Consider the following 19,465-nt stretch of genomic DNA (forward strand, 5'->3'; position numbering starts at 1 on the left):
AGAGGCAGACACAACTGAGGGACTAACAATTTCTTTTACTTCCATACAGTGGAATACTAATAGCAATGAAAAGAAATACTCTATTGCTACATGCAATAACTTAGATGAATTTCACAACAAAACATTGAACATAAGAAGCCAGACACAAGAAAACATGGATGCATGATTCTACTTACATAAAGTTAATAGTCAGGCAAATCTAGTATGTTTTTAGGAAATTAATTGCCTCTGGAAAGGAGGGAGATTAGGAGGTGGAGGCTTCTAGGGTGCTGGAATACTCTATTCTTTTTTTTTTTTAGCCATGCTGTTTGGCGTGTGAGATCTCAGTTCCCTAACCAGGGATGACCAGGAATTGAACCCATGCCTCTGTAGTGGAAGGGCAGAGTCTTAACCACTGGACTGCCAAGGAAGTCCCTGTAATATTCTATTCTTTTTAATTTGGTTTTTATTTTATTTCTGTAACATTCTAGCCTTTAATTTTGGGTGTTATACTTGAAAAAAGCTTTTAAAGTACAGATCAGTTTCACTTATACATTTTCACAATTTTTTTAAAAAAAATTTCAAGCAAAAGAAAGAACAGTAATTTAAACCTCGTGTACAAAAAACCCTCATAGAGAACAGTGTACTCAGCGACCCCCCTGGTGGTTCAGTGATTAAGAACATGCCTGCCAACGCAGGGCATACAGGTTCAATCCATGGTCCAGAAAGATTCCACATGCCTTGGGGTAACTAGGCCCCAGGCACACACAACTACTGAGCCCGTGTGCCTAGAGGCCATGCTCTGCGACAAGAGAAGCCACCTCAGTGAGAAGCCCCGTGTGCCACAACCAGAGAGTAGATTCCACTTGCCGCACTAGAGAAAGCCCGTGTGCAGCAATGAAGACCCAGTGTAGCCACAGACAAACAAACAAACAAAGAAGAGTGTAATCAAACTCCACGTATCCACTGTGTGACTTCAATAATTATCAACTCAAACCTCATTTGTTTTATCTACACCTCCATTCACTCCTCCACCACCACTGGATTATTTTGAAGCAAATCCCAAACATTTTTTTATTTCTAGGTGCAAAAATATTAGGTAAACTATAAGCAAACAGAATTCAGTCCCATGTTAAAAGAACAAATCATTATGAACAGGTATGGTGTATGCCCAGAATATAAAATATTGAAAAATCTCACAACATAAAGAAAACTTAAAAGGGAAAAAAATTATCAACGAAAAAAAAATTTAAAAGCCTTTTAAGGGGACTGTAATGTACAGCATGGTGATTACAGTTAAATACGTATTAGACGTGGGTTCAATCTCTGGGTTGTGACGATCCCCTGGAGGAGGGCATGGCAACCCATTCCAGTATTCTGGCCTGAAGAATCCCCATGGAGAGCAGAGCCTGGAGGGCTACATCCATGGGATCGAAAAGAGTCGGACACAACAGAGCAACTAAGCACATACACTTGAAAGTTAATAAAAAAAAGTAGATCTTCAGTGTTCTCATCACTAAAAAGAAATGGTAATTATGTCACATGATGCATATGTTGACTAACGGTGGTGATCATTTTGCAATATGTAAGTGTATTAAATAAACACAACTGTACACCTTTAAACTTATAGAATTATATATGTATATGCCAATTACATCTCAATAAGGTGTGTGGGACACCTTTGAGAAAGATTAATAACTATAAAGTGCATGTACCATTTATTCAGACTAGCAGGCACTCTGCTTTGTACTCAAAGAACTTTTGCTCATTCCATCTTTCTAACAGCTATGAAGTGGGAATCATGACAGCTTTTTTCACAAGTGATGAAGCCTGACTCAAAGATTAACTACCCAAGTCAGAGGGAGAAGCAGGTTCTTCTTACTCCAGTCCATAAACTTGCTACCTGGTCAACTCTATTTGCAGATGACAAAGATGCTCAGCTAGAAAATATAAAGGAATCAATCTGAAGGAATCAATTAGTAATATCTGAGTGGAATGAGGTGACAAAATATATCTTTTTAATTTTTGCTCTTGTTCATTACATAAAATTAGAAGACACAAAATTGAGGGAGCTGGGTCATATGGGAAAAAAAATGACACTATTTACAGCTACAACAAAAGTACAACCTGTTTACAAACAAACGTAATAAAACATGTCCAAAACACATACAGAAAAACATCACAGCTGGTCAAAGAAACAAAAAAACTTGAGTTAAAAGAAATCCATTTACATGTTCCTACACATGGACATCACCAGATGGTCAACACCGAAATCAGACTGATTATATTCCTTGCAGCCAAAGATGGAGAAGCTCTATACAGTCAGCAAAAACAAGACCAGAAGCTGACTGTGGTTCAGATCAGGAACTCCTTATTGCCAAATTCAGACTTAAATTGAAGAAAGTGGGGAAAACCACTAGACCACTCAGGTATGACCTAAATCAAATCCCTTATGATTATACAGTGGAAGTGAGAAATAGATTTAAGAGACTAGATCTGATAGACAGAGTGCCTCATGAACTATGGATGGAGGTTCATGACATTGTACAGGAGACAGGGATAAGACCATCCCCATGGAAAAGAAATGCAAAAAAGCAAAATGGCTGTCTGAGGAGACCTTACAAATAGCTGTGAAAAGAAGAGAAGTGAAAAGCAGAGGAGAAAAAGAAAGATATAAGCATCTGAATGTAGAGTTCCAAAGAATAGCAAGGAGGGATAAGAAAGCCTTCCTCAGCGATCAATGCAAAGAAATAGAGGAAAACAACAGAATGGGAAAGACTAGAGATCTCTTCAAGAAAATTAGAGATACCCTACTCCAGTACTCTTGCCTGGAAAATCCCATGGGCAGAGGAGCCTGGTGGGTTGCAATCCATGGGGTCGCTAAGAGTCGGATACGACTGAGCGACTTCACTTCACTTTTCATTTTCATGCATTGGAGAAGAAAATGGCAACCCATTCCAGTGTTCTTGCCTGGAGAATCCCAGGGACAGGGGAGCCTGGTGGGCTGCCATCTATGGGGTCGCACAGAGTTGGACATGACTGAAGGGACTTAGCAGCAGCAGCAGCAGCAAGGGAACATTTCATGCAAAGATGGGCTCAATAAAGGACAGAAATGGTATGGACCTAACAGAAGCAGAAGATATTAAGAAAAGGTGGCAAAAATACACAGAAGAACTGTACAAAAAAGAGCTTCATAACCCAGATAATCATGATATTGTGATCACTCACCTGGAGGCAGACATCCTGGAATGTGAAGTCAAGTGGGCCTTAGAAAGCATCACTATGAACAAAGCTAGTGGAGGTGATGGAATTCCAGTTGAGCTATTTCAAATCTTGAAAGACGATGTTGTGAAAGTGCTGCACTCAATATGCCAGCAAATTTGGAAAACTTAGCAGTGGCCACAGGACTGGAAAAGGTCAGTTTTCATTCCAATCCCAAAGAAAGGCAATGCCAAAGAATGTTCAAACTACCGCACAATTGCACTCATCTCACACGCTAGTAAAGTAATGCTCAAAATTCTGCAAGCCAGGCTTCAGCAGTACGTGAACCGTGAACTTCCAGATGTTCAAGCTGGTTTTAGAAAAGGCAGAGGAACCAGAGATCAAATTGCCAACATCCGCTGGATCATGGAAAAAGCAAGAGAGTTCCAGAAAAACATCTATTTCTGCTTTATTGACTATGCCAAAGCCTCTGACTGTGTGGATCACAATAAACTGTGGAAAATTCTGAAAGAGATGGGAATATCAGACCACCTGACCTGCCTCTTGAGAAACCTATATGCAGGTCAGGAAGCAACAGTTAGAACTGGACACGGAACAACAGACTGGTTCCAAACAGGAAAAGGAGTACATCAAGGCTGTACATTGTCACCCTGCTTATTTAACTTCTATGCAGAGTACATCATGAGAAATGTTGGGCTGGAAGAAGCACAAGCTGGAATTAAGATTGCCGGGAGAAATTTCAATAACCTCAGATATACCGAAGACACCACCCTTATGGCAGAAAGTGAAGAGGAACTAAAAAGCCTCTTGATGAAAGTGAAGGAGGAGAGTGAAAAAGTTGGCTTAAAGCTCAACATTCAGAAAACGAAGATCATGGCATCTGGTCCCAACACTTCAAGGGAAATAGATGGGGAAACAGTGGAAACAGTGTCAGACTTTATTTTTTTGGGCTCCAAAATCACTGCAGATGGTGACTGCAGCCATGAAATTAAAAGATGCTTACTCCTTGGAAGGAAAGTTATGACCAACCTAGACAGCATATTGAAAAGCAGAGATATTACTTTGCCAACAAAGGTCCATCTAGTCAAGGCTATGGTTTTTCCAGTGGTCACGCATGGATGTGAGAGTTGGACTGTGAACAAAGCTGAGCGCCGAAGAATTGATGCTTTTGAACTGTGGTGTTGGAGAAGACTCTTGAGAGTCCCTTGGACTGTAAGGAGATCCAACCAGTCCATGCTAAAGGAGATCAGTCCTGGGTGTTCATTGGAGGGACTGATGCTGAAGCTGAAACTCCAATACTTTGGCCACCTCATGCGAAGAGTTGACTCATTGGAAAAGACTCTCATGCTGGGAGGGATTAGGGGCAGGAGGAGAAGGGGACGACAGAGGATGAGATGGCTGGATGGCATCACTGACTCAATGGACATGAGTTTGAGTGAACTCCGGGAGTTGGGGATGGACAGGGAGGCCTGGTGTGCTGTGATTCATGGGTCGCAGAGTTGGACACGACTGAGCGACTGAACTGAACTGAACTGAACTGAAAAGTGTAGTACCTACATCTGTATCGCTTCTTCCCAAATTAAAATACCCACTTGATGGAGCATAATTGTGATAGTATTTTTAAAAGAAAAGAAATAAAACTTTCAAATGGTTATGATAGGATGTTAGATTAAAATGTATAAAATCATACCAATACCTACACATCTGATCCCAACGCTAAAAATGAAATATACTAAATTTTAACAAGAGTTGCTTTCTGGAGGAGTATTTAAAGTGTGTTAGTGCTCAGTCGTGTCCAACTCTTTGTGACCCCATGGAGTGTAGCCTGCCAGGCTCCTCTGTCCATGGGATTTCCCAAGCAAGAATACTGGAAAGTGAAAGTTGCTCAGTTGTGTCCGACTCTTTGCAACCCCATGGACTATACATTCTCTACTATTCTACAGAATTCTCCAGAATACTGGAGTGGGTAGCCTTTCCCTTCTCCAAGGGATCTTCCCAACCCAGGGATCAAACCCAGGTCTCCCTCATTGCAGGCGGATTGTTTACCAGCTGACCCACAAGGGAAGCCCAAGAATACTGGAGTGGGTTGCCGTTCCCTTCGCCAAGAGATTTTCCGCGCCCAGGAATCAAACCTCAGTCTCCTGCATTGGCAGGCAGATTCTTTACTGCTGAGCACCAGGGAAGCCCTGATTTCAGGATGAACCTGAAAACCAAGTATTTTCAATAGGAATATACAGTAACATGGATGCAAGACCGGAAACTCCACATCTAAAATTAAACATGCAATAAGCTCCCCAAACACTCTCCCTAATGAGGACACAAGTTCCAATCCCCTAACAACAGACACCCCAAATGTTACTCTCCAGCAAAGATCTCCCAATTTGTCATGCTGTTAATCATGTTCAAGACACCGCAAAGCCAAACAAACTGAAACGCTGTTGTCTGGAACAGTGAAAGGTTTATTTCAAGGCCTTGCATTGAGACAAGACAGCTCTTGCCCTAAAACGCCCTAAAATGAGAAGGGATCTGGCAAAGCAGTTTTAAAAGCCAGGTGAGGGAGGGAGGGGGTTTGCAGGGTCCAAGATCAGCTTGTGCACAATTCTTTAATTGGCTTTTGGTGAGGTAGCAGGATGGTTTCACAGGGGTTAACATTATCAGTCCTTGGGTTCCAGGAGGCCTGGGGTTCTGTGCCCTACCTCACTAAATAGTTTATTAATATCTTCTTCTTTGTTGGAGAGGGAGAGGTTTTTTTTTTTTTTTTTAACCTCTGCAAAACAACTCATGAAATGTACATCAAGTACTATTATCTAGGTACTTCAGAGAGGAGCTGAAGCACAGGATGTGAGGGAAGGCCTGTGCCAGGAAGGCCTGGTGGCATCCAGCTAGGTTACAGATCCAACACGGTAACCGTGCTCCCGCACCAGAGAAAACTCTCAACATGAACCCCCAGGTTGGTCCACAAACACAAAAGGTACCAGCCGGCATGACCCTTCGCGTCACCCCAACGCCTACCCCATTACGCAATCTGGAACAACAACAACAACAAACACCCTAAGGCGCTCTCCCTGGCCCTGAAACACGCCCAGAAACCAACACTGACCTGACGGATGACTTCTGTCTTCACCGCTGGAGGCAAATCACAGGATAGACGTATTAAAACCAAGCGACCACCCTCTGCCGCAGGCAAGACTCCTGGAAGCTGAAAGGATGGCGGCCGACGAGGTTCACAAGCAGCCGTTCCAAAGACCCGGATCCTGGCTTCTCGCGAGCCTTCCATGACGCAATATTTCCGCGCCGGGTTTGCGGCTCTTTTCCAGTAGCAGCCGTTTTCCACCTAGTTCCGTTTGACCGGTGGGGGCTTCGTTTTTCTTCCTTTCGCGGGAAGGTGTAAAACGGTGAGAAGCTATCGAAAAGGACTTATTTCACCCTATTTTCGGCCCACCTGACCCATTGGGCCATGACTTTGAACATTCGCCAGGGGCGCTGCACAAACGCTTAGCTTCTCAGAAACTCAAGGGTACCTGGATCTCTGCAGGCTGGGCAGAGATGTTCGCGGACATGAAGGCCCTTTGATTTAAGATGAAGAGAAGCTAAGAAGCGCGGCCGTTTCAAAGAAATCCAATAGGGAGGGATCCCAAGCCAAACCTAGCAACAATTGAAGGACAACCGAGCAGTATTCTAGGAATGTGGACTGTAGAGGGTGTGGTAGGGTTTAGAAAACCGGGAGGGCACAGGTCTGAGAGTGGGTAAAATGGCGGGATTATACAGCTCTTGTTATGACTGGTGTGGAGGGAAATGGGAAACACTTTTGATCAGGGGCAAAGCCAGAGGAGAAGCATGGTTCTCCCTTCGACAGTGGGATGAGCCAAAGATGGGGTAAGGTTTTACTTGCACAAAGGTGAGAAATACTTGAATCAGAAGCTCTGAGGGAAGTGATTCTGTTGAGTATTGTGACGCAACTGATGAAGCACCGCTCCCTAAGTCAGGAAGGTCAGAAAAGGAAATGGCAACCCCCTCCAGTATTCTTGCCTGTGAAATCCCATGGACAGAGGCTCCTGGAGGGCTATACAGTCGATGGGGTCGCAAAAGAGTCGGACACGATGTAGCGACTAAACAACAACCCTGTAATTATAGAACTTGGTTCAGAGAACGTTCAAGCTAAAGGCGTTATTTATTTATTGACCCAGCAGATGTTTATAAAATGCATCCTCTGTGGCAAACATGGATCTGGGTGCTGGAAATATAAAAGGTATAAATGCAGGAAAAATAACATGGTTTCATTGAGCTGTACATTCTGTTACTGACCAGGGTTCTTGGATTCTAGCCAATAGAAATTGGTAAGAGGCCAGATAAATTCAGGCAATGCTTTATTGGGCCTGGTGCTGTAGCAGGAGGAAGTGAAAACAAGTAACAGGTACCCTTTCTTGCTACGGGGCAGGTGGTGAGCTGGTCCATTAAATGGTGTGAGGGTAGGGCAGGTCCAGGGGAGGGGTGGCTTGGGTGGTCTGCCCATTTCTTTTAGGGCTGTTTGCAGGGAACACACATAGGATCCTGCTTTTGCTCACAGTACCTCAGAAGTAGCGGTTGGGTTTGGGTCTTTGTGTATCTTGTTCATAATTTGCTCCTATTGCCTATGCCAGGAAGTTATTTTTAGTCCCTTATAGTTCCTCTGTATTCTGGATGGGCCGTTTGTCTAGGGGCAGGCACTGCAGTGAAGTGTCCTGGGTCCCAGCCTGTCTCAGTACTGGTGTGCAGAATGTAAAAGGAAAGTTGTTGGTTTGTCTTTCTCATTATAGCAAGAGTTTTGATTCCCACCTACAATTCCCACCTACAGTGCCTGGAGGGCAGAGCAGTGAACCAAAGACAGCCCTAAGATTTAATGGAATTTGTTTCTCTAGCTTTTGGACTTGCTTGGGACCAGTCACTCTTTTTTCCTTATGATTTATCTGTCTTATAATGGAAGTATGTATTGTACCTCTGTCCTACCATTGTATTTTTGAAGAACATAACTTACCTGGTTTCACGGGTCCAAAGATGGAGAGGAATTTTCCTCAGGGTGAATTGTACATCATGTCTCACCTATATTTGGCTCAGATGAGACTTTGGATAAAGACTTTTTTTTTTTAAGGTATTTGTTTTTGGCTGTGTTGGGTCTTCTTTATTGGGCAGGGGCTTTATCTAATTGCACTATGTGGGCTCAGTAGTTGTGGTGCACAGGCTTAGTTGCCATAGGCATGTGGAATCTTCCTGGACCAAGGGTCAAACCCATTTCCCTTGCATTGGCAGGTGGATTCTTAACCACGGAACCACCAGGGAAGTCCTGGATTAGAGTTAATCCAGGGGGCTATTGGGGTGAAATGTATGTATTTTGCATGCAAGAGGGGTGTGATTGAAGGGCACAGGGCCAGTGGTGGAATTTTAAGGACTGAATGTTTGTGTCCCATCAGATTCACATGCTGAAGCCCTGAAACCCACTGTGGCTCTATTCGGAGATGGGACTCCTACGGTAAGTAATTCAGGCTAAATGAAGTTGTAAGGGTGGGGCTCTACTCCAGTTGTATCTGCTGGAACCTTGACCTTGGACTTCTAGTCTCTGGAACTATGAGAATATTAACTTCTGTTTAAGCCACCTATGCTGGTATTTCAGTATGGCAGCCAGAGCAGTGTAATACAGGAATGTTTATGTATGACCTAAGATCTTCATATATTCCACATTAAAACCCTTAAGAAAACAATTGAGATGTTCACTCCAAGTGAGTCTTAAGTTTTCACATCATGTGTTAGTTTTTAAAGAACATTTACAATGCCATTAAGATACCTCGTCTACTTACATGCCTCTACCGCTAGCTTCTCCCTAAGGGACCTGACATCATGCCCTTCCTCAAACCCAGTTTTCCAGCAGTAGACTTGGCCTGAACCTTATGCCAGTCACTACTGACATTACCCCTGGCTACAGCTCAATGATTATAGAGATTTGGAAAACATTTGCCAGATTGGTTAAAGGCCTGTAGTATTCCAGTCTAGAACCAGATTCAGCCCACTCTTGCAGGGCTCCTCGACTCATTCCCAATCTGATTCAGTCTCTCCAGCTCTGTGGAGAATGAGGTAACAGGCCAAAGTTGATTCTACAAAATCTACTTCTCTCTTCCTCATGTGACTCCCAAACATGTTAGATTCAAGAGTGCCTGAGTTAGGAGGAAATGGAACCACCCACCTTTCTTCCTGGTATCGGTTTCCATCCCATCAGTGAGGCAAAAGATAGGGTTAGGGAACTATGTCCAGAAGGAAGAATGCAGCTGAGTTAACCAGTGTAGACTTTCATATTCCCAGGATTCTGAGAATAATCTGGATAACCAGAGAAGGGGAGAGCTAGGAGAGAAGCAATCTTAATTTGTGTTCAGATTGTCCATCTTTTCATGTTTTAAGGGAAAAAAAAAAAGCAAGGTCTGTGTTGCAATGTATTTTATTATGTAATTTATAGGTTTAAATTACTAATTGTTTTTGGGCTTTCAGTTCACTTTGCAAACCATTTCACTACCTTTTCAAGTCTAGAAAATCTTAAAAACTACATTTGCTGCTAAGTCGCTTCAGTTGTGTCCGACTCTGTGTGACCCATAGACGGCAGCCCACCAGGTTCCCCTGTCCCTGGGATTCTCCAGGCAAGAACACTGGAGTGGGTTGCTATTTCCTTCTCCAATGCATGAAAGTGAAAAGTGAAAGTGAAATCGCTCAGTTGTATCTGACTCTTAGCGACCCCATGGACTGCAGCCCACTAGGCTCCTCTGTCCATGGGATTTTCCAGGCAAAAGTACTGGAGTGGGGTGCCATTGCCTTCTCCAAAAAAAACTACATTTAAGGTGACCTTTATTGTATAATGCTTGGTCTTATTTATCAGCTGAAGTTAAGCTCATTCAAGGACATTAAGTTGCATTTATGACCTTAATATTTATTTTTCTTATTAGAAAATTCAATTTTCTGAAATAATATTTAAATAAATTTAGAGTCAAAGAAATGTAGCAGCTAGTTATCATATACTGGGTGGGCGTTGAAGATAATTTTTTTTCAGTTGGGAGAAATGAATGTATAAGAAATGAATATAACCAGTGATGTGAGGTAGATTATCTCCTTAAAATTATGGAAACATAAGCATAGTAACCAGGCTTCCCTGGTTGCTCAGACAGGAAAGAATCTGCCAGCAATACAGGAGACCCTAGTTCGATCCCTGGGTCAAACCCCTGGCAAATGGAATGGCAACCTACTCCAGTATTCTTGTCTTGAGAACTCCATGGACAGAGGAGCTTGGCAGGTACAGTCCATGGGGTCACAAAGAGTCAGACATGACTGAGTAACTAACATTTTCACTTTTAAGCATAGTACCTAAGAATATGGTTCCAGGTTTCCTGTCCAAAAATATGTATCAGGTATATTATGTAATGCATTAAAGTGGGAAATGGTACATAAAGCTCTCAAATACCCCTCATTTTCACAGGCTTTGCATCACAAGAACTAATTAAGATACTCGTCAAGTAGTATGTTCACAGTGCTTTGTGTATGATTTCACCAGCTGACGGATGAGGCAGAATGTACCACTGAAAACCTTGCCACATTCACTGCCTTCCAACAGTTTCTCTCGCATATGTAATACCTATTGGGGGCAAGGGTTTTACCACTCTCATATTTTTTACCCACTATAAGCTCACCTATGACCAATGGTAATCACTGATGACAGGGTCTTTCTTCCAAAACACAGCTTTTCTAACTTCTGCATTCACAGGCTTCCTGTTTACATATAACCATGCAAGCAGCTATACATTATGGCCCAAGGCTTTTCCATATAGAATGTACCAGTTTTTTTCCTATGTATTTTTCATGACATAAAATAAGATGTAATTGACCACTGAAGGCATAACCACATTCATAGCATTCATAAACCTTTCTCTCCTGTACAAACTCTCTGTTATCTCCTGAGGGTGCACATCTGGCAGCTGGCTGTTCCATCAGGACTACATTCCTACCTGCTAGGAGTCCACTGATGAGTAATGATGTCTGAGGGGTCACAGAAGGCATCTGCGCAGTCACTATATTAACAGGGTTTTTCCCCTGCAAGAGTTCACTAGTATCTAAGAAGCTGTGACCCTTTGTGAAAGAGTATTCCACCTTCACAGAATCTACTTGTTTCTCTCTCGTGTGTGTCCTCTTGTGTTTAACCAGACATGTGGGAGAAAGTTCTCCCACACTCGTTGCATCCATAGAGCCTCTCTCCCGTGTGAGTTCTTTGATGGACAGTGAGCATTGTCTTTGTGGTGAAGGCTTTCCTACGGTCGCTGCACACATAAGGTTTCTCTCTTGTATGAATTCTCTGAGGTTTAATGAGTCCTGATTTCTGCAAACAAGATTTTCCATGGTCAGTACATACAAAGGAAGTCTTTCCCGTATGGAATCGCTGATGTGCTATGAGGCATGCCTTCTGACTGAAGGCCTTACCACATTCAGTGCATCCATAGGGTTTCTCTCCAGTGTGAGTTAGTTGATGTATGAGGAGATTGCCCTTCTGTGTGAAACCTTTCCCACACTCCCTGCATATATAAGATTTCCCTCCTGTCTGAATTTTCTGATCCAGAAAGAGCTGTGATTTTCTGGAGAAAGCTTTTCCACACTCACTGCATACATGGGGTTTTTCTCCTGTTTTGTTTTGTTGGTGTATAGTGAGCTCTGCCTTCCTAAAGAAGGCTTTTCCACATTCAGTACATTTGTAGGCTTTCTCTCCTGTATGAGTTCTCTGGTGCTCAGTTAGCTTGAACTTTCTGTAGAATGCTTTTCCACATATACTGCATACATGGGGTTTATTTCCCGTATGCATCTTCTGATGTTCAGTAAGCTAAAATTCCCTGAGGAAGGCTCTTCCACACTCAAAACACTCATGGGGTTTCTCTCCTTTGTAAGTTCGCTGATGTTCAGTGAGCTTGAACTTCTTGAAGAAGGTCTTCCCACACGGACTACATCCATGGGGTTTCTTTCCTGTGTGAGAATTATTTTATGTTCATTGAGCTGAGAGACTTCTTGAGGAAGGCTTTCCCATATTCAGTACATTCATGGGTGTTCTCTGTTTTGTGTATTTCCTGATGTTCAATTTCAGTATGAGTTTGTTCATGATGAGCATGGAGCAAGAATCTCCCATCCCAATTAAACTCAGCAGGCTCCTTTTTGTTGCAGCTTTTTTTCTGGTTAGTTACATCTAGATATGATTTCAGAGTTTTCCTGTGTAAATCAAATACATCATAATTTGGCCTTAAAGGAAAACAACTTCTGCTCTGATGAATAATATTCCCAAATGCATTCTGTTCATGACACTTCGGCATATTTTGGTTTTGCCAGTGCAACTGCACATGATCATCCACTTCCTTAATGTCTAGGAAAGATAACAATGAACACTTTATGAGCATCAGATGGAATAAAACTATTTCAAAAATACCTTGGGGTAAGCTGGCTCTTTAATGAAAAACCCAAGATATCAAAGAAATTCCAAGCATAAAATTACCTTATCTTTAAAAAACTTTTCAAAATTATAGTTAAATATATATAAAATAAATTTTACTGTTTTAATGGTTTTGGCAGGGCTGGGCCATGGAAGATCTTAGTTCCCTGACGAGGGATTGAACCCATGCTCCCTGCAGTGGGAGCAGAGTCCTACTACTCGACCACCAGGGAAGTCCCTTAACCATTTTTAAATGTACAGTTCTGTGATATTAAGTATAATCACAATGTTGTACAACCACCAGCACCTTATATTGCTAGTTTTTTGGGGTTTTTTTTCCATCTTCTCCAACTGAAAAACTCTGCATCCATTAAGCACTAACTCCAATCTCTTGGAAATGGTTAAAAACACGATAATATAAAACACCAAACAACCCAAAAGATGTCAGCCATCAGTGTAAAATACAGTAAATTCACAATGAATAAATATAGATTTGTTTGCTTTATAAATAAGGCCCTGGGGACAGTTAAATACCGTCACTGTTAGCATCACCTCACAGAGACTGGAGGGACACCCAGTTTCAAAATGGTGAAAGACATTCATTCAACACATCCTTATTAAATGGCTAATCCACAAACCAGACATGGTGCTGGTATTGGAGAAACACAAAAAAATTCTTTACTTAAATTGAAGCCATATTCTGCGGTGGAAAGGAAACAGAAAAAGCAAGATAAGGAATAAAGTAGGCAGTTCAAACATGACAATGGTTTGAAGAAGCAAAGGAAGTAATGAGACATAGAAGAAATGAGGATTTATTTGGAAAGAAGGATAAGACTCATTAATGAGATTTTATGATTTTGTTTAGGCTCCCTAGCCTAACAAACAGAATGAGAAATTTTAGAAAGATCTTCTCTAATGAAACAAAGAAGAGGAACAGCAAAGGTGTTAAACAGAGAGGGTAAAGAGGGGCTTGCCACGTGGTGCTTGTGGTAAAGAACCCGCCTGCCAATGCTGGAGATGTGGGAGATGCAGGTTTGATCCCTGGGCCAGGAGGATCCCCTGGAGAATGAAATGGCACCCCCTTCCGGTATTCTTGCCTGGAGAATCTCATGGACAGAAGGGGCTGGCAGGCCACAGTCCATAGGGTTGCAAAGAGCTGGAAATGACTGAAATGACACATGCACACACACAGAAGGTAAAGAAGATTCAAGGTAATGTCAGGACTTAAGATGTACAGAAGGACAACAGAATCTCAATTTCAGAAAGGATGTTGGAAAGGGATTTTCTTGGAGGGAAGATGGTTCTGGTGTCTCACACAAAAAGTGTGAACTTACTGGGAGTTGCCATAGAGACAGGTAAAATACATGGTAGCAGCAGATGTATTAGACATTGTTACGGGATATGGGCCAGAGAACAAGGGCTTAATTTAAATAAATAAGGTTTTATAGTCTATGAGAGCAGAGGACGACAACAGAACCTTTGAAGTAGCTCAGAGTGGGAAAAAAGAAAAACAAACATAAATACATATTAAGAGACCATGTCACCACGAGAATAAAGGCTTCCAAGGTGTGGCTGGATGTCATAAGGGGAAATATTTTCCAATGGGGCAGGAACGTGTGTATGCATCAGAAGATAAAGATGAATTCAAAGTTTCCTCTTAGAAGCGAGACACAGAAGGAGGAATTTCATATCAAGAGACATGAAAGGAATATAAAATCATACTCTGACAAATGATGAAGTATGGGAAGACTTGAAAATCCAAGGAAGACTGTGGGGTGTGGCAGGGAGGAATGTTGACATCTAAGGAGAAATAAATGGATTCTTTCCAAGAAGAGATAAAGGGGTATATTTTCCTTTAAATTCCCACCCAGAAAAAGAGCTCTCATATGGAGAGAGGGATACATGGAGGCTGTTTCTGTGTCCTCTGCACCCCTCCCCACTGGGATGCCTTCTCTAAGGAACTGAAAGGTGATTTCTTCAGCCTTGCCCGTCTTGCTGCTTCTCTCTCACCTATCTGGATGGGGTTGACCAGGAACTTCATCGTCTAAGGTCCATGGTGGTTCTTCTCATTCCAACTTGGAGAGTACATCAGGTTTGCTAACTTGATACCCTGTTCATGGGAAATGCCAGAAGACTAAGGCTCATCAGATGTCACCAGGGATCTGTGATGCTGAGAACAGTATGCTTTTTAGGGACTACACAATTTGTATGTTTGTAAATTAAAGGCTTTTCTCTAAAATGAAAAGAGAGTATACCTTCTCATCTGGGACAAGAGATGAGACCAAAAATCTACCACTTCAGAGCATGACAGACACAACAAAGCCTTCAGAAGCTGAAGAAAGAAAAGGCACTGTCCTCACCCACAGACACCAGGTTGCTATAGTCCTCTAGCATCACGTCCTGGTACAAGGCCTTCTGAGCAGGGGCCAGGAGCTGCCACTCCTCCCACGTGACATCCACGGCCACATCCTCCAGTGTCAGCGATCCCTGTAACAACACAGTCCCGTGTAATATGAGTGTTTCTCTTATTACTAAAATGGAGGGTGTGAAATAATAGAGGTTTCTATCCCTGGTTGTCGGCTTAGAGATCCTAAAACCCTTGTAGTCTCCTAAGTAGTAAAAGCACTAGGAACATCTTTTGTTCTAATATTTGGTCTTCAGCTTCAACCCTAATCTGACACTGACAACTCAGAGTTAGCATCAGGCTCCACAGGCTAAAGGGCTCAGTATCACAAGAGTGCCTTCAGTTCAGACACCAGTCCAAAGTCCCAGGTTCCTTGCATTTGTGTCCAGCTTGGCTACAACTCAGGGCTTCCCGTACTTTGCCTGCTAAGGTTAGATAAATTGCCAGAACAACTGACAGAACTGAGGACAATGTTACGCTTACCTTTATAGTTTATTACCAAGGATATAGGGCTTCTTCCTGTGTGTGGCTCAGCGGGTAAAGAATCCGCCTGCAATGTAGGAGACCTGGGTTCAATCCCTGGGTTGGTAAGGTCCCCTGGAAAAGGGAAAGGCCACCCACTCCAGTATTCTGGCCTGGAGAATTCCATGAACTGTATAGTTCATGGGGTTGCAAAGAGTCAGACATGACTGAGTGACTTTCACTTTCATCAAGGATATTAATGAACACCCACATGAAAAGGTAAAGAGAGCCAAGTGTAAAAAGGTCCTGAGTGCAAGGGCCTCTTTCCCCATCCCAGAGTTGGGATGAGTCACCCTCCCAGCACGGGGATCAGCCTGCCTCCTTGGAAGTTCTCTGAACCCCATTGGGGTTTTTATGGTGGTTCTATTACACAGGAATGATTGATTAAACCCCTGCCTACTAGTGACAGAGTTCAATCTCCAGTTCCTTTCCTGTCTACTGAGATCAGAGGGTAGAGCCCAACATTCCAGTCAAGGCTTGGTCTTTCTGGGATCAGCTCCCGTCTTAAAGTTGTCTAAGGACCTGTCCTGAGTCACCTCATTAGCATACACTCACAGATGGTTCAGAGGGGCTTGTTATGAATAAAAAAAGGATACTCCTCTATTTCTCAGGAAACTGCAGATGTTTTAGGAACTCTGTCCCAAGAACCATCGTCAAAGACCAAATATGTGACAATAAGTCATTTGTGTAATTAAAGACAATACAGGGGCTTCCCTGATGGCTCAACAGGTAAAGAATCCACCTGCAATGCAGGAGACACAGGTTGTTGACCACAAGTTCATGAGCCAGATACAGAGTGAGGCCAGACAAACCAAAATGTTGCAATTTGGAGCAGAGAGAGGTTTACTGCAGGGCCAAGGAAGGAGAAGGGTGGCTTGTGCTAAAAAAAAAATCCTGAACTCCCTGATGGTTTTGAGGGAAGAGTATTTGTTTCTTTTGAGTTTTTTTTAATATTTATTTATTTGGGTGCATCAGATCTTAGTTGAGGCACGTGGGATCTTCATTGCAGCATGGGAGCTTAGTCACCACACTTCGTTGAAGCATGTGGGCTCTTAGTTCCCTGACCAGGGATCGAAACTGCATCTCCTGTGTTGGAAGGCAGACTCTTAACCACTGGACCACCAGTGAAGTCCCTGTTTGTTTTTAATTAATTAATTAATTTGTGGCTGCATTGGGCCCTTGTTGCTATGTGCTGGCTTTCTCTAGTGGCAGAGTCAGGACAGTTCTTCACTGCAGCGCATGGGCTTCTCATTATGGTAGCTTCTCTTGTTGCAGAGCAACAGCTCTAGGCGCAAGGGCTTCAGTAGTTGAAGCTTGCCAGCTCAGTAGTCGTGGCCCACAGGTATGTGGAGATCCTCCCAGACCAAGGATTGTCCCCTGCATTGGCAGGAGGATTCTTATCCACTAGACCACCAGGGAAATCTGGGGGAAGTTTTTAAAGGCAAAATTTGGGGCGGGGGCTACAGGATATGTGACTTTCTTCTGTTTGGTTGGTGGTGAGGTAATGGATAGTGTTCCAGGAATGTTGTGCTCAGCCAGAAGCTGAAAGGTGTATTGTTATGTGTATCCTTGGAGGAAGAACCAGGACCCTGCTTTATTGTTGCAATATTATTTCTTGACTGCTTTTCCTTTGTTACTGAGTTCCCTTACTTCCTTAATTAGAAAAACTATTTGAATCTGCCCTTTTGAACTCCTGGAAAGTCAAGGAGCCCAAAGCCTTTTTCCTATGAACAGGAAGCCCCACAGGATTCTGGTAGGTCTCAAAATACACACAACCATTCTTTCTGGGATAACATCATTAAGGCCTTAGCACCTCTGCTTTCATCTAAGATTACTGGGAGACAATTCTGGGGCATCTTTGTGCTGTTTTGTCACTTTATAATGTCCAGCCAAATATGTCCAGTCACCTGACATGAAGAGCTGACTCACTTGAAAAGACCCTGATGTTGGGGAAGATTTAAGGCAGGAGAAGGGGATGACAGAGGATGAGATGGTTGGATGGCATCACTGACTCGATGGACATGAGTTTGGGTAAACTCCGGGAGTTGGTGATGGACAGGGAAGCCTGGCATGCTGCGGTTCATGGGGTCGCAAAGAGTCAGACACGACTGAGTGACTGAACTGAACTAATGTACGTCCCCTTCTCTCTGTTCACCCCTCACCCTATCGTGCATCTTAGTCCAAGTTTCTTCCAGCTGTAGCAGCAGTGGGCTGTGGTTGCAGGAGAAGGGAGGAGCAAGAGAATGGTCACATCCCAGGTCTCAGGAGAGTGAGCCATAGTAAAGTGAAAGTGAGTTTATTCAGAGAAATACACATGCCCTAGGCAAGTGAGAGCAGCCTAGGGGTAGAGGGTTGTTAGTTTTTATGGGTTGAATAATTTTATAGGCTAACAAGTGGGAGGATTATTTAAACTATTTGTGGGGAAAAGCAGTTTTCAGGAATTGGGCCACCACCCACTTTTTGATCTTTTAAAATGGTCAACCTTGAAACTGTCCTGGCACTGGTGGGTGTGTTATTTAGCATATTAATGTATTACTGCTGCTGCTAAGTCGCTTCAGTCATGTCCGACTCTGTGCAACCCCATAGATGGCAACCCACCAGGCTCCCCCGTCCCTGGGATTCTCCAGGCAAGAACACTGGAGTGGGTTGCCATTTCCTTCTCCACCATGAAAGTGAAAAGTGAAAGTGAAGTCGCTGTCATGTCCGACTCTTTGCGACCCCATGGACTGCAGCCTACCAGGCTCCTCCACCGATGAGATTTTCCAGGCAAGAGTACTGGAGTGGGGTGCCATTGCCTTCTCCGTTAATGTACTACAATGAGTGTATAATGAGGCTCAAGGTCTATGGGAAGTCGTATAGGCTAGTCAAAGCCTTGTAGGTTCTAACCAGTTTGTCATATCTTCAATGGCTGTCATTCTTAAAATGACTGTGCCCTGCCCCCTTCCATCCTGTCATACTTTGGCAGAGACAAATCAAGTGTTCCTTACAAATTTTTAGGATACTGTAAGTCAGTCAGCTGTCACTTTACAGATATGTCCCCCAAAACTATTAAAATTATCCTATCCAGCAGGAATTGCTATAATTTTTCACATAAAAGAAGTAAAATCTGAGAATTGGCTGTCCAAAAATGGGCCTGCTTTCAGTTAAAAATGCAGTTTAGTGTCTTTTCATGTTAATTGGGTATTCAGAATCATATCTTCTATGGATATTTACCTACTGATTTTCACTCTGTTATTTTCTTATTGATCTGTTGACGGGAAAACACACAAAATAACAGTTCTAAGTTTTATTCAGGTTCTTGCTAAGGACCACAGCCACCCAGTTAGTGTAAGTATATGGGTTAGGGAGATTTCTGTGAGAAAGAGAACCAGGCATGGCTTTCTTGACATGAGAGAACCCATTTTAGCCTAAGCCGTTTTGTCATCTAAGCCTGGCCATAATTCTTGCCCTTGAACAGTCTCCGTAATCAATGATGTTAAGGGGACAATGGGGCTTCCCAGGTAACGCAGTGGTAAAGAATCCACCTGCCAATGCAGGAGCCATAGGAGACATGGGTTTGATCCCTGAGTCAGGAAGATCCCCTGGAGGAGGGAATGGCCGCCCACTCCAGTATTCTTGCCTGGAGAATTTGATGTAGACTGCTGGGCTAGAGTGCATGGGGTCGCAAAGAATTGGACACCACTATGCAGCTAAACTTTCACTTTCACTAGGTGAAGGACCAAATTGATAATCTTGACCCTCTGACTTCTACTAAAGCTGGACACTCAACTTTTGCTCAATTTTATGCTAAATTCTCTGCTCAAGTCCTTTCATGAATGTGCATGTGCCCTTAGCTTAAAACTTCTTCACTTTTACAGTTCCCA

General features: G+C 43.0%; 3 protein-coding genes across 5 annotated transcripts in view; 1 reads left to right on the plus strand and 2 right to left on the minus strand.

The window, feature by feature from the left end:
- The window catches only part of LOC787554 (zinc finger protein OZF), a 31,196-nt gene extending 24,776 nt beyond the window's left edge, over positions 1-6,420 (minus strand). For all 3 annotated transcript variants that reach the window (XM_010815316.4, XM_010815315.4, XM_010815317.4), the window contains exon 1: positions 6,302-6,420. The gene's annotated coding sequence lies outside the window, so the exon portion shown is untranslated. The remainder of the gene's footprint in view (positions 1-6,301) is intronic.
- A 114-nt stretch (positions 6,421-6,534) lies between these two features.
- The window catches only part of ZNF613 (zinc finger protein 613), a 41,175-nt gene continuing 28,244 nt past the window's right edge, over positions 6,535-19,465 (plus strand). Inside the window, exons 1-2 of the mRNA NM_001103337.1 lie at positions 6,535-6,596; positions 8,649-8,707. The gene's annotated coding sequence lies outside the window, so the exon portion shown is untranslated. The remainder of the gene's footprint in view (positions 6,597-8,648; positions 8,708-19,465) is intronic.
- LOC107131449 (zinc finger protein 350-like) lies at positions 9,649-12,583 on the minus strand. The gene is given in 2 exon segments (XM_059877146.1): positions 9,649-11,413; positions 11,415-12,583. Coding segments are annotated over 2 exon segments (1,047 nt in total). The 5' UTR covers positions 12,062-12,583; the 3' UTR covers positions 9,649-11,013.

Source organism: Bos taurus, chromosome 18, assembly GCF_002263795.3.
Source record: "Bos taurus isolate L1 Dominette 01449 registration number 42190680 breed Hereford chromosome 18, ARS-UCD2.0, whole genome shotgun sequence".
In the NCBI taxonomy this organism is placed as follows: Eukaryota; Metazoa; Chordata; class Mammalia; order Artiodactyla; family Bovidae; genus Bos; species Bos taurus.